The 26,739-nt window shown below is 40.7% G+C and overlaps 1 protein-coding gene across 1 annotated transcript in view; it reads left to right on the top strand.

The window, feature by feature from the left end:
- The first annotated feature begins 531 nt into the window (after positions 1 to 531).
- Positions 532 to 26,739, top strand: part of PPP2R5A (protein phosphatase 2 regulatory subunit B'alpha) — a 41,700-nt gene continuing 15,492 nt past the window's right edge. Inside the window, exons 1-3 of the mRNA XM_074537112.1 lie at positions 532 to 1,380; positions 19,076 to 19,272; positions 24,338 to 24,439. Of these exons, the coding sequence (XP_074393213.1) occupies positions 1,230 to 1,380; positions 19,076 to 19,272; positions 24,338 to 24,439 (450 nt within the window). The 5' untranslated portion in view covers positions 532 to 1,229. The remainder of the gene's footprint in view (positions 1,381 to 19,075; positions 19,273 to 24,337; positions 24,440 to 26,739) is intronic.

Raw genomic sequence — 26,739 nt, 5'->3', positions numbered from 1 at the left:
TGCGGGCAGGGACAAACACCGCCGGCCGTCCAACAACCGAGCCCGGCGGAACGGACGGGATACATGAAGGGCTGAGGCGTCGGGAGGGTGGGCGGAAAGAAAAAACATAGTCGGAGCAGTGGGGAGATGGAGCGGAGATGCGCGACTCCCGACGCTCCCGGCTCCCGGTCCAGCACCCTTTGGCGGTGTCCCCATCTCCGGAGGGCTCGGGTCCCGCCGCGCCGCTTCCCTCCCCGCCGCGGGATTGGCCGGCCCGCGCCCCGCCCGCCATCCCGCCCCTTCCCCTTCCCGTTCCCCTGCCCCTTCCCCCCGCCGGGAAACCCCGCCCGCCCAGCCTCCCCCGCGTTCTGTTGGAGGAGCTGGCTGTCAATCATCCGGTCCCCGGCGCGCGGCCCAACTCCCGCGTTCTCCCCAGGCCTCCGCGGGCGGAGCAGGGGGCGTTCCGCGCTTCTCTCCTTCCATTGGTCAATATGGGCCGTCAATCATCTGTCGCCGCCAACCGTGGGCGCTGCCCCCGCCTCCTCCCCGCCCTTCCCCCCTCCCTCCGCTCAACTCCGCTCGCTCCGCCAAGTTGCGCGGCCGCTGCCCGGCGGCTCCGCGGTTCTGGCGGCGCCACGCGCAGCGGCCCCCGGCGGAGCGCGGCCAGGCGGGATGACGGCGGAGGCGCGGGGAGCGCCCGGCGGCGGCTGAAGGCGGACACGGGGCGCGTGGAGGCGAGCGGCTGAAGCTCACTGGCGAGTCCGGCCGATGACAGCGGGCTTCGCTGAAGGGGACGCGGAGCGAACGAAGCGGGAGCGTGGCAGCAGCTGCGCCGCCGAGCCCGTCCCGCGGCGGCTCGCGTCGCGCCTGCCCTAAGGACAGCGGGACCCCGGCAGGGAAAGTTTGGCGCTCGCCCGCCCCCGTCCCGCCGGGCAAAGTTGTCTTTGGGTTTGTTTGTTTGTTTTCCCTTTCCTCCTCCTCCCCCCTTCCGCTCCCCCGGCGGCTCCGTGCGTGGAGGAAACGGCGAGGGAAGCAGGAACTGAGGAGCGACCCGGGATCCTCCCCAGCGCCCGGCAGAGCCCGCTCCGCTCCTCTCCTCGTCCGTGCGGTGTGTGAGCGCAGCCAGGACTTCGTTTTTCGTTGTTGCTTTTTGTTGATTTTTTTTTTTTTTAAGCCCCTTTGTTTTTTGCCCGCCCGCTTCTCCCTCCGGTACAATATATGCTCGTGGAGAGCCGCCCCGCCGCCCAGCCATGTCGGCGGCCATCTCTGCCGCGGAGAAGGTGGATGGCTTCACACGGAAATCGGTGCGCAAGGCGCAGAGGCAGAAGCGCTCGCAGGGCTCCTCGCAGTTCCGCAGCCAGGGCAGCCCGGTGGAGCTCTCGCCGCTGCCCCAGCTCAAAGGTACGAGCCTGCCCTCCCGCCCTCCCCGTCGGCTGCAGGTGCCGCTGCCCACAGCGCCTGCCCTGGCTCGGCCCCTGCCCCGCGCCCTCTGCCCTTTAGCCGTGTCCTCCCCTGCCCCCGGCGCTTTCCAGGTAGGGACCCGCGGCTGGAATTCCTCCTCTGCCCGCACAGACCAGCGCCGCCGTCCCGGGCGCTGCTGACTCCGCTAACTCGCCGCCCCCCTTTTCTGGCGGGTTCGCGTGTGCCTTAAGGGCTTATTGAGAAAAACGCAGACCATGAGTTGAGTTGAGGAGTGCGGGCGATGGAGCGCTGAAACCCGGGAGCTCCTCCCTCGGGGCTTTGCGGAGCGGAGCTGTGCCCGTGGTGGGACATGCCGAGTTAGCGGGCAGAGTTCCCGTCCGGCCGCTCCGTGCCGTGCTCCGCTCCCGGACAGCGCCGAGCGGCGTTCGCTGCTCTCCAGCAGCTGCCTCGGAGGCTGCTCCAGCGCGGTGCTCTGCGGAGACGCTCAAAGTGAATGAAAACTCTGGGTGTTGGCATTGCTGGAACAGAAAGTACACAGTGAAGGTTTTAGCCCCTGTGCCGCAGCTAAAACTGAGAAGGCTCAGTTCATTAGGTCATAGAAATGAATGCTGTTCATTGCAACATTGCACCCTTCTACATCTTTGAACATCAGAATACATTTCTGTATATTTTTAAAATTACAGAAAGGCTGTGTTGGGGAGGGAATATAAAACTTGTTATTAAAGCATTTGTCAGGGGCTTGAAAAATAAGGGAGAGCGATTACCTTAACGTGACCTAGCATGTTAATTTTACTTCCACTGGCATTAAACTCTTAAGGCTTTTGAAGCTGCATCATATGACAGTGGAAAAAAAAATCTGATTTGCAGCAAATATTCAAAATCTGAAAGACATAGCAAATGAAAAAATATTCCTAGGTACTGAGGTGGGGTTTTTCTTCCAGTTTGATTTTTATGGCATTTACAATCATGTCCCTAGTATTTCAAGGCTGTCATGTTTTGCTGCTCTTTGAGTGACAGATGTACATGAATCATAAATCTGGCTCTTAGCAGAAATGTTATTGACTAGAAATAAGCTTAGGCAGGGGAGTAACAAGGGCAGGGTTGTTTGTTTGGTTTTAACGTGTTTGTTGCAGTGGTTTTGGGTGTTAGTTTTAACAAGAGCAGCTGCTTGCTTTGGGCTTTCCTTCCTCTATGAAGTTGTGTCCTGTCTTGGTCCATTGCTTTGATTTGAGGGATTGACAACCTGGATAACTTGTTTGAAATCAACAGTTTTTGCTGTTCCCATGCTGTTCAGACCATACATTTTCCTCAGGGCTGAATTTGAGAAACCACACTTGAGACTTTGTAAAGGCCCTTGGTAAATACTGCACATAGGTGGCAGGCTTCAGAAAGTTTGCGTCCTGGTTCAGCAACAGTTAAACATACGTGTGTTATACAGGGAGCAATTCCAGCTGAAATCAGCAAAATGTCCAAGTTTACATTCTTTGCTGAGCTGGGACTTTAATATTAAAAATTTTAACTCTGCATTATTAAGTCCTGTAGTTTTGTGAATGTGGTTTTATAGTTTTTTACTTGTAACACAGAGAAATGTTGCATGGCATCAGCAGCTCAGATGTTTGGAAATTTGAAGCCATAAACCAGCAGAGGAATTTCTTCAGTTATGCAGGGTTTTACAGTAGTTTGAATCGCCTTATTGCCTGGAGTTCTTAAAGGAAAATCCCTTCAGTCTTTATGCTTATGATTCAGATGTGAAGTATTGCCTTGGAGACCTGCTTCAGAACAGAAATTGTGGGCAAAATGTACTTTCATGAGCTGTAGTGTCCCAAGTAGCCAGTTTGCAGAAAGTCAAGCAGCGCTCCTTTTGCTTGTTGTTCCCTTAGGTTTGTGATGTTAGATTTGTCTGAACGTAGCTGTGGGCATGGGATGGTTTCTTTTCATAGTGCTCCCTCTCTCCCTTTTCCTCTTAACCCTTCCTTGTCCCTGAAACCACAAAAGGTTCTAGAGAGAGCAAGCTCTCTCTACAAATGGATTGTTTAATACAACTATTTGTTCTAGTCACATGTGTCTTGGGAAGATAAATCTTTGCTTTATTCTTGGAAGTTGATATGCAATTCAGCAATAGTTTTGATGCTGCCAGTGTAGTGTTATCTACAGAATCATGAGCCAGAATTCCCAGGGATGGGCTGGAAAAGGAAAGTACAGTCATTTTAATGATGCCTATGGATGCTCAGCATACACATAGTAATTAGAATAAGTTTTTGCTTTTACAGACCTCTTCAAATAAATGTTAAACCTGAGGTATTTCAAACCTGTATTGGGAGAAAATTGAATATTCTTAGATGAAAAAGCAGTTTGGTATTATGCTGCTGTAAAATATTTAATCTAGTTTATAGGTATTGTCTTGTTTCATCACTTTTTAAGAGATAATATTCTAAAATAAGTATAAACAGTATTTTAAAACTCCCCAGTAGGTTTGGCAGACTGGCCTAGAGCACTTGCATCTATTTTACTGGAAGGAGAGATGTTCCAGAAGAAAAACAGAAATTACCCATCACTTCAGAAAGTACCTTCTTGGGCAGAGAGTGTTGTGGGATTTTTTCTTTTCTTTTGTTTGCCACTGGAACGGCCAGTTCAGATGGTGAGACTCACTTTCAGAGTTGTATTGCTTCAAAGCCTTTAGGCAGATAATCTAAAAAATGCATATTTCTGCAGTTAACTGTACTGCTGCTCTGAATTTCCAAAATCCTGTGCTTTGGCTGTGTACTTCTTCTCCTACATCACATTTCTGCTGGTGGGTGACAGTCCCCATTGGGAGGAACTGTTCCCTTCAGAGGTGTTTTTGGGGGAGTGACATGGAGAGGAGGCATGGTAAGACTGTGTGCTGTGGTTAACATTCAGCTTCTCTGTGGGTGTGATGATATCTATCCTGTGTAGGTGAAAGCTCAGCAAAACCTGACTGATGGCAGGATACCCAAAATAATTTAGTAATTTGTTCTTCAGTTAATTTCGGGGGTTTCCTAAAGCACTGTTATTCAGGACAGTGTCCATTTTACTGTATAATTTAACAACTGAATAAGAAATAGTGAAGACACAGTAATTATATTTAAAAGAAAAAAAGATTGTTTAATCACCTTCCCCATCTTCTTTTCATTTTGTTACCTAAAGTTCGTGTAATAAAAGAATTTTGAAGAATCTCCAGCCGGAGTAATGTGCTGGAACACAGCAGGACTTTGTAATTTCATGGACCATTCTGAGAGTGTTGCTTTTAAAGAAATCTAGCAAAGGGGGTGTTATTTTTGTTGCCTTAAGAAGTGATAATTTTGTCCCAATAGGAGATTGTTTTAAGAGACTGCAATAGAACATGGCAGTTACCTTCGTTTTTGGAAAAGAGATGCAACTTGACCTCGGAGCCTGATCTGACTCTCTCTCTTGTCTTTGCCACTTTTGGTTGAAGCAGCATGTAGAAAAAGAGGTGGAAAGTGGTGAAAAGAAACCACAACTTGTTGCTTTGATTTAGTACAGCTAATATGGCCCGTCAGGTTGTAAAGCAAATAGATTTTTTTTTTCTTTTGTGTACCAAACTTGTCAACTGCAGCTGGAAAGAATAAACATTTCCTGATGCCTCTTACCCTCACAAGAGAAGAATTGGAGAGTGGTCCAGAAATCTTTCAGCCGTGGACTAGGAGTGGTTGGAGGGATCTCTGTGGGGCTGGGGGTTACAGAGATTCCAGAGGAGTGCACTGGAATAAGACATTTCTGAGACCTCCCGGTGTGCAGTGTCAGCATTAGATACAAAGTGTAAAATAGGTGTTAACTCTGGTTACTTTCTTTACTTAAACCCTTGAGAGAGAGCTTGGCTTTGGCTGAGAACCGGTTGCTGTGTTCAAGCTAAGCTTTTGTGGGAATGCTGCAGAGAGGCCTGGTAACCTTGCTGATAGATAAAATTTTAATGTTATTAAACCTGAGGATCAGTTCAAGCCTCACACTTTGAGTGGTTTTGAGTCACACAGTGTGTGCTTCAGAGTGACATAAATAAGTGGAATTAAAAACAGCTGAGAGGAATTTTCTTGTCCTATTAAGTTGCCTTTGCTCCCCAAGGGGAAGGGTGCTTCAAAGTTTTAGAATGGTTTACTTTTACTACAGCCTTAATAAATATTTATAAGTGAAAGGACAGTTTTCTCTCTCAGATTTGCACTTGTTTTTTTGTGTCCCTCATGATTCATTGTTATTTCCTCTTCTGTGGTCCCCCATCCTCCACCTTTTGTATTCAACATCCCTTGCAACTATGTTCATCTTGGATGAGTTTTTCCTTAAAAGTGAGAATCTTTAATTCAGATGAAGAATGAGGATGTTCTGTGAGGAATTTGTTTACCTCTTACTATAATCTCAGCAGGACGTACTATGAAGTAGTCAAAACTTCCTTTTTAGTGAAGGAGCAGTCTTGAGAAATAAACAACCTATAACAGATGAAAAAGCTGTAGTAGTTCCATGAAAAACGAGCTGTTTGAATTTTTTTCTATATTAAGGAACTGTTCCTAGTTTATGGAGTGGAACATTTTGGTTTTTATTCTTAACAAATTGACCTTTTTATCCGTAGACTTGAATTTTTGGTCTTAGAATATACTTCCATCAAAAGCAGCTCCTAAATATAGAGCCTATTGACTATCTTCACATGAACTTTTCTATTTCAATCTTTCACATCTTCCATGTGCCAGCTTAGTATCAGATTTCTTTTTCCATATTCATTGCTTTCTGGTTTAGCCAGATAGTAGTTTTGCAGGTGCTGAATTCAATGTTAGTTGCTGTAGGAAATACTAATGGAATTAGTTATTGCTGCAGGCTATCTGATCAAAAGATTATTTCAGTCTATAGATTGGAGATTTTTTTAACATCTGTCTATCTTAATATCACTCAGTGCTTTTGTAAAGATGTCATACCAACAGTTCTGGACAGATTAATATTCCTTTAAAGGACAGAAGGGATATGTGTATGTTCTGATGAAAAAAAGACACTTCCATTGAGAAGCCTGTAAAATTTGGCTTCTATGCCTTTGCTGTCCTGACTCTTGTTTTAATCTAGCAGGTTAAAATACAGCTTTTTAGCAGCATGTAGATTTGGAGGGTTGGAGCTGCAGCCCAGTTGGATTAATAGGTAGCAAATAACACCTATTTTAGAAGACTCCCTTGGCAAAATGCTCTGCTAGAAACTGAATAGTGACAGCTTCTTTTTAAAGTCTGAATCATTTATTCCATCAGAGAATTATTGAACTAGTTTCTCTCAAGTTTTGCTGAATTTGTGACCGTTGAATAATATTGTTTGCAAGATGATATTTCATAGTATGTTTCTGACTTGAAAGCAGAGTTCATCATAGTTAAGGTTACCTTCAGTTTTTCTGCACAAGACCTTCTTCTCAGCTGCTCACAACATTGCTGAACTGTTTGGGCTGAAGTTTTCCATGCCAAGTATGGACAGTTTTATTTGCAACTCTTGCTCAGGCTAATTTTCTTATTTTCAGCAAAACCAATTAAAACTACTTTGAACACTAGAGAAAGATAAATTGTACAGTGTCAATATTAAAAAAAACCAAAACAAACCATGAATTGTGTTGAGGTTTAATGCTTGCTGTGCTTTGGAGCTTGGCACGTGGTTCTTAATGCAAATGAATCTCATGTGGTCCAGATTCTGGTTTGGTCCATTTGTAGCTGTTGTAGCAGGACTGATGGGTTGGTATTTACCAAGCTGGTGCGTTCAGCTCCTTCAGGATTTGCTGTGCTGCTCCCATCTGCCACGCTCTGGGAGGCTGCTCTGTGTGGCTCCTTTGGGCTTCTTGTCTGCAGTGCTGCTGGGACAGCAGGAGGCAAAGTCAGACAGCAAATGAGGCAAAACCGTCATTTCCTACAGGCAAGAGCCTGGGGTGCATTGCAGGGGGAGACATGGTATGGAACTGCTGAGGTGATGGAAAAGCCAAAGTGGGATGATGTGGGATCTCAGCACAGCAGTCCTGATGTGCAGAGACACCGAGACAACCCTTGGGGGGCTCGGAGGTCCTGGAACGTGGCCAGAAGTGTCTGGTGGTTGGACTTTGACCCAGCACAGGAAACATCACCTGTATGAGGATGGGAGAATCACAGGGGATAAATGGTGAAGAGATAGATTAGTTATAGTGTGAAACACAGGGTTTAGAATCTCGGTACAGGGGGGACAAGATGGAGGAATTGGGGCGTGTCCTGTCCTCCTTCTTCTTCTTCTTGTTGTCCATCTTCTGTGGTGGTGGTGGCACTTTGAGATTGGTTCTTACTAAAGGTGCACTTGTCAATAAGGGTGAAAGGTATTGGGGGGAAAAGGTAAATATCTTACACATAGTTTTGGGTATAAAGATAACTGACCGCCCCGAGGGCACGCAGTGTGCTCATGGCTGACGTGCTGTGCGGACCTCTGTCGGGCCGAGAGAAGATATTGTAGATAAGAAATTAATAAACACTGGAGACTGAAAAAACCTGAAGACTCCTTTTGTCCTTTGGAGTGCGGGCTGCCCCCAAGGCCATCCCGAGCCTTTCCAGGCCGTCAAAAACAGCCAAGAATGGGACAGGATGAGAGGGCAGAAGCCAGCTCCTCTCCAGTGGCTGCAGGAAGCTCAGTGTTGGGAGTCTCAACACTCCTGTTGGCTGTGAAACTTTCTGGAAATACTTCTCAACATGTTCTCTTCTAATTTCTTTGTAACTTCTTATTGCAGCTGTGGATTTTGAACTTACCATGATCTTCCTGAAACTTCACAGGCGTAGGGTTTTTGTTCTGTACATCAGGAATTGATTGTAGATTAGCTTGTTCATCAAATGAGAGGTTTTTTTCCTTGAGAATTGAAAGTTGAGGAGAGCATAAGTGTATGTTTGGGGGTGGGAAGTGAAGCTGAAATATAAATGCAGGATACTCAGCCTCAGTATCCTAAGGGCATGGGGGTACAGGAACAAACACCAGTCTGATCAAAATTCAGCAGACATGTATCCTGCTGAAGGAGTAGCATGTACTGCTGCAATGGATATGGTGAATAAGAGGCTATAGATTAAAAAATGAAAGTCAATGCAACAGCGCCATTTCTACTACTGGGGAAAGATTTCTGTCTCATTCTCATCCTAAGTTTTTTCCCTTTTCCATTGTTTGTCTTGATCTTACCAAGCAAAGCTTTGGTGAAATAGATGGGTTTTGTCAGCTTTGTTGATATGATAGGATTCAGAAGAGAAATGCAAATTTTGCTGAGAGTTGGGAGGTCGAGGTGAGAGTAACAGCAAAAATTATATTTGTGCATGTCTATTCAAGAACAATGCTGCAAAAGGATGATGTTCTATTTCTAGTAGATAATTTCTTAAAACACTAACAATTTAAAAGATGATAAAGTTACTCCCTACAATAGAAGAAAAGCTTTCCATTTTTAATACAAGTTTCAAATGACTGATTAGAAGTTTGTATCTGAGGCCGTCTCACGCTTGGAGAGTTGGCAAGCTGTGGGTGACAGACAGTGAGAGTGGCACTGTTGATTTTCTCAGAACTCAGAGGAGGTGGGCTGAGCAGGTTTAGAGGAGGACAGTATAGCATGGGGCAGGAAGGCTGATCTGAAAATGATCAGGAATGAAAAGTCACAGCAGTGTCTCTAAATATGAAGGGGGAAACAGCTCCATTTCTACAATAGCTGCACTGAAGGATTAGCAGAGTGCAGCACTGCATAAACAAGCGAGCTTTTAGAAGAGATTTAATAGGTTTGTTTCTGTAGATGCTTGGTCCTTCGGAATACAGAGGCACAGTTTTTATTTCATTAATTTCATCCCAAGTAAAATTGTATGGGAGAATATAGGGAAGGAAAAAGTGGGCTTTTTTGAAAAAGGTTCTAATTTAGTGTAATTGTGTAAAACTTTTCAAAAGTGTACTGTCTTTTTGATTACTAATTCTATGCTTGAAATCCGACATACATGTAAGATTGAAGTCTTGTTAAGCAGCAAAATTTTGATTCCCTGTCTATGTAAAGGCAACAAATAGTGAGAACTGAGCTTAGGTCTTGATTTATGAATGGGAAACAAACTTGTGCATTTCAGCATAGTTGGATTCTGTAGGAAAGCAATTCTTGTTGTTTCGAGAAGAAAAATGAAGATGTGAGTCTCAGCACCCTCTTTAAAGACATGAGCTTGGTGCCACAGTAAAGTCAGGAAGGACAGGGTTTGGTAATACATATTTGTTCCTCTTCCCTTAAGAGTAGGAAGTGGGATCAAAATAAACCAAATACATCAAAATGATGTAAATTGAGTTTAAAAATAGCCAAGAGATTTTGCCAAATGGGAGAGGACTTAAAGTGCAGGTTCCTTCATCCTGAACACTTCATCTTTAAAGTTCTTGGTAGAAAGAGTGTAACTGTTTGAGTATGCTTGAAATTGATGAAAAAATAACCTCAACCTTTTATTTATGAGGCTAAATGTCTACTTCACTTAAATTAAGCAAAGAGATCCCACGAATGTTTGCTATTTGTCTGCTCAGGATGGTCTGTTCTCGTTCAGGTTGGTGGGAGTTGGGCCACTGAATGCAGCACAACCAGGATTTCACCTGTGTTCCCTGTCTAATTTAATCATAATTCTTTCCACTGCAACATAAAACATATAAGCATAATATGTTTTATATTGTTATATTATGCATATAATTATAATATATTTATATATTTATATATTATGATATATTTATATTATTGCACACACTTCATATTGTTTATGTTTATATTAAGTTTATATATATAAACTTAAAACATAAATGATATGGCATATTAACATAACATTATAAAGTGTCTTGTTATTGATCCGAGAAGACTTTAAAAAGTAAGAAACACTTGTTTAGCCAATTTGTAAACTATGTATGTATCTAAGGAGTTAATCCAGTACTTATAGTTTCCACAGAGATTTATACAGGAATTCAAAGAAAGAGGTGGGTTTTCCTTGTATTTTGGGAAGTTAGATTGGCTGTTTCCTCTGGCACACATTTCATATTAAATTGCTCCTCTGTGCATCTCCTTCATGTTTAAAAGCTAAGTGCTAAATTAATTATGAAATAAGTTTGTGTGTCTTGTTAAATTGTGTTTAACAGCTACCCTTGGTTTCAATAAAGGGTATTTTTATATTTCACTTAGCACTAATATTGCCATATGAAAATTACATGAGTGTTTCTTCAGTTTCTGGAAAATAAACTTGATTTGTGTTGACTTGTGTGTTCTTGTGTGATGTCAAACTGGAGCAACTTCATCTTACTCAAAATTAATTTTATACTTAGATATGGTGAGGAAATGATGGGGAAGGTAATAGATTCTTAATCTGTTAATAATATGCAACACAGATCCACTTATGGCATACTCCATAATTACCACTCATTAATTATAAACTACCATAATGTCAGACAGGAGCTTTGCAGTTGACTTAAAGTAAAGGGAACGTAAATTGTAAATACAGTTGCTGTCCCTTCAGACTTAGAAGGTACAAATCAGTTTGTTTCATTCAAGCAAAGTGTTTCAATGTGAATCGAAACTGTTATTAATGCAGTCCAAGACAACAGGTATTAAGGTGAAATTTTTACTGAGCCTGTGTGGCACACAACTTTGTCACCTGCTGTGTGCCCTGGTAAAATTTGTGTATAGCATTACAGCTGTTGGGAAGCAAAATAGGGAGCAGAGCTGCTCAGATTATTCCTTTAACTCTTAGCAGGATAGATGTGACACCCTCACACCTTCACCCTTGTCACACCCACAAGGGCTTTATTGCATATGCAAAATTACACGTGAAAATCCAGTATTTTGTAGAACCTTTACACTTTGATAAATAGTGTTTCTGTAAGGGCAAGTGCTTCAGTGGGTGGAAAAGTGTAAATAAGGTCATATTTTGGGAACATGGAGCATCATACCAATTGTCCCTTCTGATCTTTTTGATTTGCTGCTCCCAGAAGCTTGGTCTGTAGTGTCCTTCTATTTCTGTAGTCCCTTGGGTTTTGCTGGTGGTGAATTTTCCTGGCACAAGAGTGAATTATCTGGAGTAACAAGTTGCTTGTGTGGTGTCCCTGGGTACTTTCACCTTGTGGCTCATTCAGTGTAACCTGACTTAGATTTTAAAGAAATTACCTGTTTACATACACAGGGCTTTACCTTGGTCTTTATTTGCCCTCTTGTTAGGAGGACTTCTTGAATGCATCTCTGTTTTACCATAACAAATACCTTTGTTACATTTCAATATTTAAAAAGCTATTTAGGAGCTGTCTTTGCTGTTTGGGAAAGCAGTTTCAGTTCTTGGGCCTGTGTATCAATTTCTGGAATTTTAAGTTAAAGGTGCTATCTACCCCATATTCACTTCCTCTGAGAAACAATTTCCCATTCAGAAAAATCAATTACTCTCTTTTCCTGACTGAATGACTTGGCTATGCATATGAATTCCATGATAGGATTTATCACCTTAAATTCAGAAGTCTCTTCATAAAGAAGCAGGTTCCTGTTTTAAATTAACTTTTTAGAGGCTCTGGGTATGTTCAGAAAAGGCTTACCCTGTCATATGATCAGTCACTAAAACTGCTTTATGGGTTTTAAATGATGACAGCAAATACAGTAGCAGTGTGTGCCAAAACCATAAATGCATGCATTGAAGAGCATTATAGTGGCTTATAGGTGGGAGCAAACTTGTTTCAAGTACAAGAGCAGTTGGGGGGGAATGTAATTGGTTTTTGAAAATATAACACTTCAGCTGTGTAAGAAGTGAAACTTCTTTGCCTTTTCTAATAAATGGTTTCACTCAACAAAACTTCATATCGTTAGCCGTGTGCAAATTCCTCCACTTCTCAGTGCTGTCAAAAGCAGCTCTGATTCAGCTGTGTCAGTCCATTGGACAATTTTTTCCCCTGCTTTTCCTTGTTGTTGCATGGAGCTGAATTTCAGCTAGGTTCTGAACCGCTGGCGTGCTCTTGAGGTAACCTTTGTATTGTTAAACTTGTACATTTTGTTAAGGGTGACTTTAGGGTGTTTTTTTGTTCCTGTTCCAGTGATTGGTATGCTGGGTGAGTTTTTATTTGTTTAAAGAACCAGTGGTGCTTTAATTCTTCTTTTTTTAGAAAGTGTGGTAGAAATAAGGTGAATTGTGCCCGCCCCGGTTACTGGAGTCTGACTTTAAGGACCAAGAGGATAATTTGTATTTTTGCATCTTAACTGTTTGTTGTCTTCTGCAATTAAACAGTAAGAAATAGGGCTGTTAATATAAAGTCATTTCAGTACTTTCTTACTCTCTGAAGTGTCTTGGTTGACTCAAATCTTAATTAAAATCAAGGGATTTAACATGGTAGTAGCTGGAGACTCTTAACTTTATGAGGTTATAAGAAAGCCTGGAAGATAGAAGGTAGAAACAATCTAGATAAGACACTTGCAGTTCATTATCATTGCAAGGAGCCCTGTCACAGAGTTAGTGACAGATGTTGTTAGATCAGCATGGGCTTTTCAGATTTTCTGCACTGATTTGTTGAGGTCATCTGCTGGCCACGTGGAGCAGCAGATGAGACTCTGAACAAACAATATCTTACTGGGTGGGAGACAGCTTTCCAGGAGTACTTTTTACTAAATGACTTAAAAATTATCTGTAGGCTAGACTTGTAACTAACTCTCTAAATCACAGTGCTGCATGTGAATTGTTGATTGCTATTCTCATCTAGTTTTGCTTCTAATATGTGATTTCCTTGGGGTTTTTTTTCCCTTCCCTGGCATGTATCACAGAATTAACCTTAAATTGAGAATGTTCCAATGAGCAAAATTTCTGATTTTCTTACTACTTCAAAAGAGACTGGAGATTCACCATGTGGAAGGTGCCACAGTATGCAAGTCTTGCCTGATGACCATCTGCAGAATAGGTTACTTAAAAATGGAAGTACAGGAGAAGCTCAGCTTGTTATCTTGATTGTCTTTGCCTCTGTTATCCTGATTTCTGAAATGAAGAGGTTAAATGTTAGTGTGAGCCCCTGGGTCCTAGGCAGGATTGACCAACTTGGTAATTCTGTGCCAAGTCCTTTTTGTGGTTTTTTGTGTGGGTTTTTTGTTTTGGTTTGGTGTTTATTTAACTCCTCTAAGTAGTATAACTTCCCTATCAATAATGATTGAAAATGCATTTTCATTTCATTGTCTTCCAAATCTCCTTCTCTAGTGAACAAACTTACTATTGAATAAGGAGCTGGTTAACTTGTAGGATGCATAATGTTGTTCTGACTCCCTTATCTGTCCTGGAAAGTCAGAGTTCTGTTTACTAACAACATGGAGAAAAATTCACTCAGCCCCTTCTGTAGTCCTAGCAACAGCTGTAGATTTTGGGGTAAGAGGTAATTTGAAAATACATTCTTTGAACTCTTGATTGGGGGGGGCAGAGGGAAAACGTACAACCCTAGTCTACTAAAAAATAGTGCTTATTCTTTGGAGTGACAAAGATTTTTTTTAATGTGGAAAACTTGAAAATATTGATGAAAAGTTCCTGGGATGCCTGTGGTGCTGCACAGAGCTTGTCTGAGTAGCCCCATCACTTTCAGTGGGGCTGTTGAGCTGCCAAGAGCTGGAATGGTGGGAACTTCTCCTGTGGGTGTGTGGAGTTCCTGGGAAGTGTTATACACTACCAGCCAAGTATGTGGGGGTATATTTTTGCTTTAAAAAGGAGCTCAAAGTGATTTAAAACAAAACAAGACCCCAAAAATAAACGAACTCCGCAATAAACACAAAATCCAAAATGTGTTATTCTCAAAAGTCTCTAACTTAACTGAAAAAATCTTACCTACACATTATCTCATGCCTCAGTACTTGTGTGATATGGTTCCAGAGAAGATGTAAACCAACTTAGCAGCTCCCTGCAGAGAGCTGCTGCTCCTGTCTGTAGTCCTGTGCCAGAGCTGATGCACATCAGGCCCCTCCAGGAGCCATTTAACCTCACTAATATGACCACGTTATTGAGTTAAAGCAGCTTGGAAGAGCCTGACAAGTTCCAGAGCCAGTGCTGATGGATGGATGTGACTGGAACAGAGAAGGGGAAGGGAGGAGTAAAGGGGAAAGGGGGTAGCAGGGAGAGACACCTCTCTCAGTCTCTGTCAGCCAACGACTTTGCTGCCTCTCAGCTGCAGGTGGAGACTTGTGAGAGCCTGGAAACACTCTGGGCCCTGTTGTAACATCAACTGCACCAAAACTGCATCTCCTAACCGTGTTTTGCCATGCCTGTAACATCAGCACTGACACTCAGCTGTTAGGAGAGACCACAGCAATGACATGCACAGGAGCTCTCTGGGACAAACCAAATACTACATTTAGGTCAGATGGGACTCCCCATGCTTGGTTTATGTAAGTGGGGCAGAGTTTATCACACTACCTCCTTTTCAGACTAATGGTGTTTCTGAAGGGAGCAGGCTGTACAAAAACATTGATTCCTATCAATGAAAGGCCCCCAAACCAAACCCAGAGGTTTGGTGTCCCGCAGTCCCCCTGCTCCTCTCTCCGTGTCTGTGTTAAGGCTTCCTCCTGCTCCAGCAGAGCCCTCCACCCCTGAGCTGAATACAGTGCACTAAGTGCCTAAATCCTAAACTTTGCAGTGGGGAATGCAGCACAATTGTGACATGATCCTCTTCATTATTCAGTTTGTCAGGGGATTATGTAGAATTGTCACCAAGTTCCAAGGAGATAGGTGTTACTTTATTCTGTAATATCATTGTCCCCTAAGTGCTTGAAAGGGCTGTGTATGAACTGCTTTAAGAGGCTGTCTGACAAAAGTTCCTTGGTTGTTTCTCTGGCTTCTTCATCTTCCTGGAGTAGCTTTTTCAGGAAAAACTAGAAATATTTAGTTAGTGAGACTTAAAAAAATAAATGGAAAATGTTTGCAAATGTTTGAGGGGGTTTATTTTGTATTGGCAGGAAAACTACGAATTTTGAACTTGCCATTTGTGTAGTTGAGAGAATTTTTGTGGATTTAAAGTCTGGTTTCTGCTGATGAATCAAGGATTATGTTGGGTTCTCTGGCTTTGTACTGAAGGTCTTGGCTAAATAATTGTGTTGAGAAAGGAAAATTGTCTTTTTTTTTCCTTCCAGGAGGAAGGTCTGTAAATGTAAGAGATAAATATATTGTAGGAAGACCTCATTGTAGTGTGGTTTTGTCTCCGTTTATGTGCCAGTGAGGTAGCTCATGTGAATTCTTTTTTTTTCCATATTTTGCCTGGGCCTGCCCTAGAAAGATCAGTCTCTTAACTCAATATTCCTTGCTTAGATTTGCATTGATGACCTTGTAAGTCTGAAAGCATTCGATTTAGAGACAAATCTGTACAGTCATGCAGTTTCAATGTTGTAAAACTTCTGCTCAGGAAGAACTTCCAAGTGAAATTACTTGTTACTTTTTGTCCTTTATTATCGTGCCTCCTGTCTGTAGTGAGTGGGGGTTTGTAAGGAGTACAGATAATACTTAAATTCTCCACAGACTATGGAGTGCAACAATCAAATTAAGTATTTTAATCAGGTACAAGCTGTCTACTATCTATCATGGAAATGACCAGAGGCAAGTCATGATGAAAGTGGATCATAATTTGCAATAATTCTTTTGGTGCTGGATGTTAAGTTTTTGTCTTCAGGATTTCCCATCATTATGCTTGATTCAGGGTTGTTTCATTGAGGCATCCACTGTCTATTTTGAACCTATTTTATCTTCTGTGGTCTTTATGGTATTTATTATTTGAAGAGTAGCAATTATCTTGAGCTCCACATGTATGATGTAAATCTTCACAGAATATTAGATTAAAGCTGGTTTAAAAATCATGCTGTGGGTTGTTCAACTACTAAAGCCAAAAGCTCCAGTATTTATGCAGTTATGGTGACACAGTTTATTTTATTCCTAGAACTAGAATAAACTATTGTGATATGATTTTGTTGTGGTATAAAGTTTTCTACCTTTCACTGTGCTGGGATAAAGACAAGGCTCTGAAAAGTTAAGAGCCCTATATGACAAACAAATTTTCCTCAATCACTTGGTGGTTCCCATGGTACCTTTCATAACATTCCTGGGACAAATGCACAATGTGTCAAGGAGGGATTGAGCACATGAAGACAGATTGTGCTGATAGAAGAGAGCTGGCTTTCTTGTTACCTTATTTTTGACATGGTTGCACATAATTTTCATCTCTTGCAAATGACTAAAGATGATAAGTTGACAAAATAATTGTGTTTCCCCTTGCAAGTCCCAAAAAAAGGATGTATGCTTACAAGAAGATACTTACTTTGGTTTTACTTTAAATGTTTTAAAAGTAACAAAACAGATTAATGGGTGGGTTTTCCATTTGAGGAAACATGTCCAATTGAGAGAGATCAGGTTGCTAATGAAATGGTCTGCTGGTGCATGGCAGGGGAGATATTCTCTTTTACTCTGCTGTCTAACGAGAAGTGGCTAATGCAGGAATTTATTTGGTATCCTAGGGAAGGTAATAAGTGATTTAATTATTTTGTATGAATTCCAGTTACTGGCTTTTAACCTGAGGTCTTTAGTCTGTTTGAGCCATGGTTAGAAGTATTCAGGTGCTGTCTGCTGGTTTTTGAAACTTCTAAGTAAATTTTGCTTAGTGATACTTCATTTTTAATTTTAAAAAAAAAATCTATCAGCAGCTGACTGTATTGTATTAGCTGTGCCTCACTTGTGGGCCTTTGTAACTCGAACTATAGCTGAGTTTGTAGCGAGGGAAAATAAGAGCAGGCTTGGTTCCTGTGGCAGTCTGCCTATCAGCTTGGGGCTAGCAACAAAAAAAGCTGCCTTCCCAGTGTTGGTTCCTTAAATTAGGCTTTTTTGGATTTTATCCTCAGCATGTCACTGTTATTGCTTTGTTGCTATGATACAATACTTACTCATGCAATCCGCTGTAGAATATTAGAAGATCTGAGCTGAAATGTTACATAACTTACAAATGTTTTTACAGCTGAGGTTCATTATTTTGCAGAGTGTAACAATTCGTGTCTTTGTAGTCATCTGAGTGAAATAGGCATCTTGCAAGGTTTTTTCTTCAAAAGAAAAGCGGTTCAAATGGCAGAATTGACATTCAGGAGTGTGAATCGTTCTTCACGAGAGAGCAGTGATTGCTGGCTGTTCAAAGCTCCTGAGGTGGTTGTGCTCAGCTGATAGGATCCCAGCTGTCAGGTGGGCAAAGGGAGCACAATGCAGGTTCTGTGCCTGGGTGTCAGTCCATTTCAGCAATTACCTTTTGCTTATGGAGACAAAGCTATTCTATCAGATAACTGTTGCTGACTGTTGTTGTTCCAGCCACTAAATGAAAGGTGCTTTGGTAGGAAACCCGAGAAACAGGCATTATCAGAGTGACCTGATAATTATATTTAAACTTTATTTATACAGTTAAAGGTATAAACTTAATGAAGTTTGTTGAATTAGAATAATTGTAAGGCATTAAAAAGAAGCATCAGATTTTTTGTGCTTTGTTCAGGTTTTAAAGTGAGACTTAAGATTTTCAGTACTCAGTTGCATTTTCTTGTCTTGCTAATTCTTTTGGTGATGAAGCAGCAGTGCTCATAGCCATACTGCAGTGAATGGATGAGGCTAAGGGATATAGTCAGGCTGTAGACTGGTCTTGAAAATTCTTCAGGGGAGAGCATTCTTTATTTGGAGATAAAATTGGGAATACTATTTTTTCACCAGAGTGAGTGAAATGCCAACTGGCTGATAGATGAGGTGATGCTGTATTGGTCCAGTGGCTTTGAACCCGTATAAACAGTTGAGAATAAGAACAAAAGACACATTAAACCAAATTTTCAGTTAAAACCATGACTTTTTAATGATTGTTATGGTCATGCAGCTTTGGAACAGTTACACCATATTAAGGATGTATTAAATTTTTGAGGAGTGTAGTGCTTGATAATCCATCTCTTTTAGAGTAAATGTGAAATGCTAATGGAGGAATTCTGCTTATCAGATTACAGAGGTACTGGATGCTAAAATGAAAATGCTAAGTCACAGCCAAACACATTGTCTTAATAGGCCAAAAATTCTGGAAAACCTTTATATGACTGAGATTGTCATAAATTATTTAGACCAAGCCATTAAAATTCAGGATTAATCCTTTCGAAATATTGGAATTCTTTCTTCAGCGAAACGTTGATCACATGATGTTGAAAGTATGTGAAGCATTTTGCATTGGGGTAAAAAGACAAGGTTCCTTCAAAGCAGATTTTACAGCTTTTAAGCAGGTTACATAATAAAGGATTAGGGAGCAGAATGAGACAAATCGGATGAATGAAAGGTTAGTTTGATGCACTGCTTCTGGATATGACTTTTGGTGATGGAGAACTGAGACTTGTTAATATTTATGTATTTAAAATAAAATTATTCAGTAACTCATTGCTGGTAAATAAATTTACTGCCTTGTCTTTGTCTGTTAGCTCTTTCATGTACCAGAAGCTGGGGATGGTGGGTGTTCCATCCTGACATACAGATGTTTTCAGTTTGGGCAAAATTGCTTAATGATTTGCTGTTAGTTTGCTGACTATGAAGCACAACTCTTTCACATTAAAAAAAAGTCATAGCTATGCAAAGTCTTGTCAACAAAATAGATTTAGAAATCCTGTTTGCTTCTACAGACATAAGTGTTTGGTTTGTTTTTTTTCCTTTTATAGATGCCACCTTCAATGAACAGCAAGATCTTTTTTGTCAGAAGTTGCAACAGTGCTGTGTGCTCTTTGACTTCATGGACTCTGTTTCAGACCTGAAAAGCAAAGAAATCAAGAGAGCAACACTGAATGAACTGGTTGAATATGTTTCAACAAATCGTGGAGTGATTGTTGAGTCAGCTTATGCTGACATAGTGAAAATGGTAAGTAGAATGCTCTTGTTATAGTTTGTATTTTAATAAAATCAGTTTATGACTCTAATGGCATTTAACTCAGAATTGTGGTTGGTTATTCTGCTTATACAATATAATATAATTTGTTAATGATAACTTGGCCCAGAAAGGCTTGTAAAAACAAACAACTTGCAGGTTTTAATTATTAGCTGAAACATGATGCATTCAGGTTAATTAAAGTGAAAGAACTGGTACACTGCAGCTACTTGCAGTCTGGGTAAGCTTTCAAGTTGTTCTCTTTCAGAAGATGGCAATATTTCAGTGCTGCCTATCTTTATTTTCTAGCGGCAATGGAGAATTAGGCTAAAGTTTTCTGATAGTGATTGCTGCAGATGCTGATGGCAGCAGAAAGGTTTATCAGTATACAAAAGCAACTCTACTTTGTAAATACTTTTAATGGCTGTTTGTTATTATTTTGGCCTTGGAGAGCTGTACTAGAGTAGCCCAAGTGGTTTGCTGATGTTATAAACCGTAGGATGACTTGTCCCATGCAATTGCTGCTAATGGCTTGTTGAATAATGAACAAAATATTTGTGGTTATCTGCTGACTTTCCCAGGTGTTTATGTACATTCTCAAATGCTACTTAAGTAATGTTTTTGATCTGCCTATACCCCATGTACAGGGAATGCAACTGAAAGACACTTGAGAATAATCTGAAATTTGAGAATAATTGGATTTTTTTTTTTCCTAGAAGTGTGAAATGTAAAAACAATGGCTTTAGTGCCCATGCATTTTCATTAATGGTTCTCTAAACTTTGGTGAAGTTTACATAGATAAAATGCTGACTTTAAAAGAGCTCTTAGGAACATAAGCAGAGCAGTTCAAATATACAGCTTGCAACTTGTGTAGTTCTCTATACAGTACTAATTAGTTTTTTCCTAAGGTTCATTTTATTTGTTGTTTGGTGGTTTGTTTGTTGTTTGGTTGGTGTTTTTTCTGGGCAGCTGACAGGGAAGATCAGATCTTTAATGTAAAAAAGTGTGGAAATTTTGCCATTATACTGAAGGGCTAGGATTATTGGAACCCTTTAATCGTTTTGGCTGTTTCAGCAGATGCTTATTAAGTTTTACGAAAAAATCTAGGACACTGGGGGGTTTTGTATAGTTTCGTTTTTTAAAGGACCTGGTTCTCTGTCCTAAATGTTTTTTGCATAAGGATATAAAGGACAAAGTATGTTCACCTCTTCTCAGGCTTCTTTTTTTTCTTGCTGCTGGTGGCAGCAAGCCTGAATCCCTGCAGTATTTTCTCATTCTGCGTGCCCTCTGTAGCCCCTTGTTAGAAGAAAGAATATACTAACTAGCCCATAGTACTTGTTGAAGGGAGGCTTTCTTTTATATTGGAGTTGTTTTCTTTTCTTGGAGATAAGGTGGTGTCGAGCTGTTCCTTTGAGGGTTTTTTGTTGTGCAAATGATTGGATTCTGTGGATGCTTGTTTTTCCTTCCATAACAAATTTCCATCTCCTTTTCTCCCCTAAAATGACAGAAAGGGAAGAAGCTCAGTGAGAGCTTTAAATGCTCAGTGAGAGCTTTTTGAGAGCTTGAGACAAAAGATCCCTCCAAGCTTGAATAGTATTTCTAATCTCCCTGGCAACTGGCAGCAGAAAAGGCCTTTGCTGTGAATTAGGACGAAGTACCAGCTTCAGAAAAAAATCTGCATGGGTCTGTCTCTCCCTCCAGCTAACACCTGTGTCAAGCTCCAGGCCTTTCTTGGTAGCAAAACTTTTATGAGATTGAAGAGTTACTGTTTCACTTTTGTTTTCTTGGATTTTAAGTTTTTAGGCTGTTCAGTGTTCCTACATTAAAAGAAAAAAAAAGAATAAATGGAGTTTTGCTGCAGAGTTTGAAGTGTGGTTTTGGGATAAAAAAGTAGAAATAGCCTTAATGAAATCCAGCTATAATCTGGCTTGTAGTAAAGGACAGGCAGACTAAAAAATTCCCTGAAAAAAGCCAGAGTAGCAGCAGTGGCAGAAGCAGAAGCAATTTCTTTCCCAAGGCCTGGGACAACTTCTCTGCAGCTCACAGAGGAAACAGCCTCAGGTTTCAGACAGGTTTCCTTGGAGTCACCCGAGCTGTGGGGAGGCAAAGTCAACAAGGCCTTAAAGACGGCAGGAAGGGAAATAAAATGTTCTTTCTGACCAGTGCATGGGCAGGGCCTGTGCAGGTGAGGAGGTGTCTGGCATTCCTTCCTTCACCGGTCCCGGTTGCCAGGATAGCTGCTGAGCCAGGTGTCACACAGCTCCTCTGCTCGGCTCTGCTCTGCTGGGCTCCTCAGGCTGGCAGCTGGAAATGATACCAGTGCCATTTCAAGCCACTGAGGATGGAACAACATCATTTAAAAAAATCTTTGTTTCAGCAGATGTGCAGGACACACTGTTGGTTGTCTTTTTGGTGCCCTGGGCAGCCTGATTTCCCTTCAGCTGAGGAGGAGCTCTGCTGACAATTGGCTTTGAAGGTGTAGCACAGCAGTTCTGGGTCATCCAAACCTAGTGTCTTCTCTGTTTGGAAATTCTCAGTTAAAAGTGCTCTGAAGCTAAAAGGAAATCAGGGTTTGCAATTGTGAATATTTTAAGTTTTAAAACTTCCTGGGAAATTAGAAAGTTCTAGCTTATATCAGTTTTGGGAACATGACTGAAGTGCCTCTTCAGTAAATGTAACTCTTCATCTCCTTGTGCCCATCAGCCTTGCCTTGTTCCCCAGCAGCATACAAAAATATCATGTAATGACATTGTCCTAACAGGCTGTGTGAGTTGTGAATTCAGAATTTAAGGTAAATCAGGTATCCTCAGTCTGCACACTCAGAAACTAGAATTGAACCTAGTATCTTTCAAATTATTAGATTAAATGTACAGACAATAAGGGACTTCTTTCTTTTTGGTTTTAATAAAACATAATTGCTGTATTTCAGTACACTAACTGGCACATTTTCTGATACAATTTTTGGAAAACTTTAATTTAGAAAGCTGGTACTGGATTTATCTGGAAATCTATCCAGCTTTAAAAACCTTTTATAATTTGTGTTTCTGAAATCGCAGTTTTTGGATAAGACATAACTTAGGAAAGCAAAAGAATGTTTTAAATAATATGAGGGGATATAGAGAAGAATTTGCAAAAGTATTGCAAACATAATAAGGTAAATTAACTTTTTCTTTTGGGAGACAGGCTAGTGCATAAAAAGGGTGCAAAGTTTATTTTAAGTTTCATATATTCTTAGAGATGAATAATGCTAGTGGAGGTAGTGAATACTCTGAAAATCATACAATTGGTTTTCCAAAGGCTTGGCTGAGATGCTTGCTAATTATTTCTGCTACAGAAGGGTATTTAGTAGCTTTGTTTTGGACAGGAAACTTCCTCACTACTGTGATGTTCTGTGCTCAGGGCTGACCAGCTCAGTTCAGCAAGATGCATCTAGAAAGAAAAAGAAGTGTTTTCAGGAGATGTTACCAGAACACTTGAAAGCAGAGGTAGAACATTCTCTGTAGGAGACTGATTCATATGCTGGAGGGTTTTATTGAATACCTGGTAAAAGTAAACAAAGCTAACAAGAGAACCAGGATTGTACTGCTGGTTTTTGAGCTTGATTAAAATTAATGTTCTCTGACTCCTATTTCCCCTTCCTCTCCCCCTCCCCCCACAAGCCTTTTGTTCTTGAGCTTTGGAATCCCAAGTCCCTTGTGTTTACAGCATTAAAGGACAACTGTTTTTGTGGGGTTGTTTGTTTCTTTGGGTGGTTTTATTTAGTTTGGGGTTTTGTTCTTTTCATTGTTTTTCTTGTGCATTAAGCTCAGAGACAGCTGAGCCCATCCACACAGAACTTCAGTGCCCTTCCAGTCCAGGAGATCTTTGCCATGTCCCAACAGGAGACAGTGACACAGAGCAAAGGGCATAGGAGGAAATAAAAAGTCAGTTTATGCAATAGCTGTGTATCTTGTTTAATGACGCAGCTGATTCTTATGTGCAGAGCCAGCTGGGTGACTTCAGGATCTTTGTAAACTCCTTTTGCTAGATTCTTCAAACACCTTGGAGACTCCTTGGAATATGTGCAGGAGGATTTTGTGCAACCTGTCAAACATTTCTTGTTGTGCTTAGTAGGCTTGAGTGATAAGCAGCTTCTTGAAACAGATTTGATCAAAAAGTCTGAAAGAGTTTGAAAGGTGATTGGAAAAGTTGGGTTAACTTGTTTCTGAAAGAATGGTAGAAAATGCAGAAATGGACTGAACTGCATGTTCTCTTTTGTTTGTGTTAGAGATTTAAATCCAGTATGTGCTGTCTGTGCAAGAGATGGCATTTTACCTTTGACATCTGAATGGTCTTCTGTCCATACTTCAATATACTTCAAAATCCTTGAAGAAACCTTTTTAAACTTGTCCTTTTGAAATTGATTTGATGTGACTGTATCATACTAAAAGTAACCTAGATTAACTTTAAGAAAAAATAGCTACTATGTGAAATGGAAAAGATAGAATGGTTACATGTTTCTAAATTTCTAAACCCTTGAAACATCTTGAAATATTCAAAGGTGAAAAATGTAAGCAGAAATATCTTGAAATCAAGTAAAGAACTGTAGAAATAAGAAATATTTCTAAATTTTTGGGATTGTCTGTCTTACATGACAGACATGCTCTCTCCTATGTGGCGAGAGCTCTCTTTAAATCTTAATTAATTAGTTATTTGTGGTCTTATATAAAACCAGTTCTTGCTGTCATGTAATTAAAAACTGTTTTTGATAGGCAAGCTGATTTTTTTTTCAACCTTCCATCGGTTTGGGGAAGATTCTGGAATATGACCACATCTACCTCAAAGCTCATAAAGCAGTTACTGAAATTCTAATTTTAGTAAATTAAATTCTAATTTTCACTAGCATCTTACAGACTTCTGACTGTTTGTATTCTGCAGTTTTGAAAAAATGAGGTAGTGCCTTATGTTACTTTTTTTACATGGTTTTGTTTCATTTGGTTTCAGGATAAATGCAGTACCTTAATGAGTGTGATCTGTGAAAGCATAAACAGTGATACAAGTATTTTTTTTTGCCTTACAGATTAGTTCTAATATTTTCAGAACACTTCCACCTAGCGATAACCCAGATTTTGATCCAGAAGAAGATGAACCAACTCTTGAAGCCTCATGGCCCCACATACAGGTGTGTGGTTCCTTTATTTCCAAGCCTTCTTGTAAGGCAATGTGGATACTTCAGTCGTTTCATGCCTTTGTTAAGAACAAGAAAATTTCTTTTATAACACAATTGAGTTTTTATACTCAAGAGGGGAAAAAAAGTGGTGCTTTTTAAATTGGCTGAATGTAACTCTTTTAAGTGGCTTAAATGCTATTTTTTAAACAGAGAGATTACACTGTTAAATTGTGGTGTATGTATGTCTTAAAACTGTGGGTACTTTAGGTAATTATGTTCTTCACCTAAGAGGTTTGTTTTCTGCAACTCAGCAGCTTTTTAGTGTTGCTTCAATAAAATATAAGCTAATATTAACAGTTCTGTTTCTCGTGGCAATAACAAAAAATGGAGTAATGGCCTTTATTTGTCCTTTGAGCAAATAGAAATCCCCTCCTTCTTCTCTCCCTCCATGCCAAAACTTGACAATCTCAGCGTTGTTTGGTAACAGTTGCATGGTTATTCCATTGTTGCACTTCCCTGGGATCTCGTGATTTTTATAGCTCTGCTGTATCAATCACGTGATTGACTTGAAACGCTGCTGAAATTTATTTTATTTTCAATTAACTCTTAGCAGCTGTAAATGTCCAAGCACATATCTTGGGTAGTTCATTGCTGAATTTAAGTAGTATCTGTTAAAGAAAAGTGAAGTAGCAACTCCTGGCAGTGGTAGGTTAAGCTGCTGCACATCTGCACACCATTTGCTCTCTCCTCTCAAGAGCTGAAATGCTCCTCTGCCCCTATAACATTACAGTTCTAATGCATCCACAAATGCTCTTATTTTAAAACTCTTATTTAAAAACTAGGCTTCTAATATTGACTCTAAAAGGTATGTATTCAGCATAGTATTTCACACTTAAACCAAACAAGAATTAAGTTATCACAGAAAATAACTCTGCAGGTTAAAGGCTGTAATAATTATTTTCTTATATATGGCTGATTCTAATTTGTAGGTGAAGTGGCTGTAAATGAGCTGGATCAGAGGCTTGGCTTTGTTGGGTGGGAGGGTGCAAGAGCTAAACAAATGTCTCCGGTAGTCAGCAGCAGCACCAGCTGACTGCTAAATACCTGTGTCTCAGAGGTAAAATGTGTAAATGCCAGCTCAGTTCACTTTAGCCCATAATCAAACTCTAGTCCTGCTCATAGAAAAGGGCCTGTGGACTTTGTGATCAGTTCACTTGTGCCTTGGGCTTGCCTGGGAGGAATTGAAAGAGGAAGCATTAGGAGTTGTATTTCATAGCCCTTTGGCCCAAGCAGACCAGTTTTGAGAACAAAAAATACTAAATCCAATATCTTTCCCCTGATCTAGTATTTCCAAAAGTAATGTTTCTGTTTAAGAAAGCTGAGCATGCCTGTCTCTTTAGGTAGGATCTGCTGTGGCCAGAATCTGTTCTGGTGCCCCTAGTTGGATTGTTGTTGTTGTGCTTTTAAGTTTACAAACATTAGCATACAGGAGAAGGGAGAGTTTGACTTACCCAGAAATGGCCACTGCAGCTTGATTCCTGAAATGCCCTGGATAAGGAGGCTTTCATGTATCTCACAAGGATTTCCAAAGTTTGATACCATACCCAGTTGATATCCTGCATTTAATCTTGGACATCTTATTACAAGATGTTGCAGCATTGTGCTTTTCACTTAGTTCATCTGCTTGATGTCTATTACAGTCAGTATATCTGTTTATGGAAAGAAGCTGTAATTATCCTTCCTCCCCTGTCCTTTAGGGAAAACAAAATATGCCAATGTAGTGTTCACTCTTAGAAAGTGTTCTATCCCATGGCAATTCTGGTGGCTCTTTCTCTGTATCCTTCCAGGTTGTAATCAATTTCCTCAGCACATGTAGGTCTGTGCATCTCTGTCTGTGCTGTCAGTATCTTCCTGGCATATCCTTGGATTTCATCTGTCACTTCCATAGCTTCATTGTGAGGATGGATCTGAATCATCCTATGGTTAACCCTTTCTCGGCTTTAGGGCTTGCAAATGCTCAGTAGAGCTTTTTCTTGGAACTCCAGCTGTGACTTTGCAATCTTTGAGTTTCATTCCATATTTATTCTTCCAGAGCTTCAGGGTCAACTTGTCCTTTCTTGTGGGTAACATTTATTTTCTATTTTATAGAAACTTTTATTTTCTATTTTTCCCCCTGGTGGTAGCTTCTAATATTGTGGCAGTTATCGCACATGGCTGTTCTTTACTGTTGTCACTGACAAAAATAATTCATATAGGAATTTATTACAGAAATCTTGAATTAAATGAAATTCCAGAATTAATCCCTATGAGGC

Source organism: Zonotrichia albicollis, chromosome 3 (genome assembly GCF_047830755.1).
Source record: "Zonotrichia albicollis isolate bZonAlb1 chromosome 3, bZonAlb1.hap1, whole genome shotgun sequence".
In the NCBI taxonomy this organism is placed as follows: domain Eukaryota; kingdom Metazoa; phylum Chordata; class Aves; order Passeriformes; family Passerellidae; genus Zonotrichia; species Zonotrichia albicollis.
The sequence above is the reverse complement of the archived record's forward strand: the minus strand, read 5'-3'. Positions and strand labels throughout refer to the sequence as shown.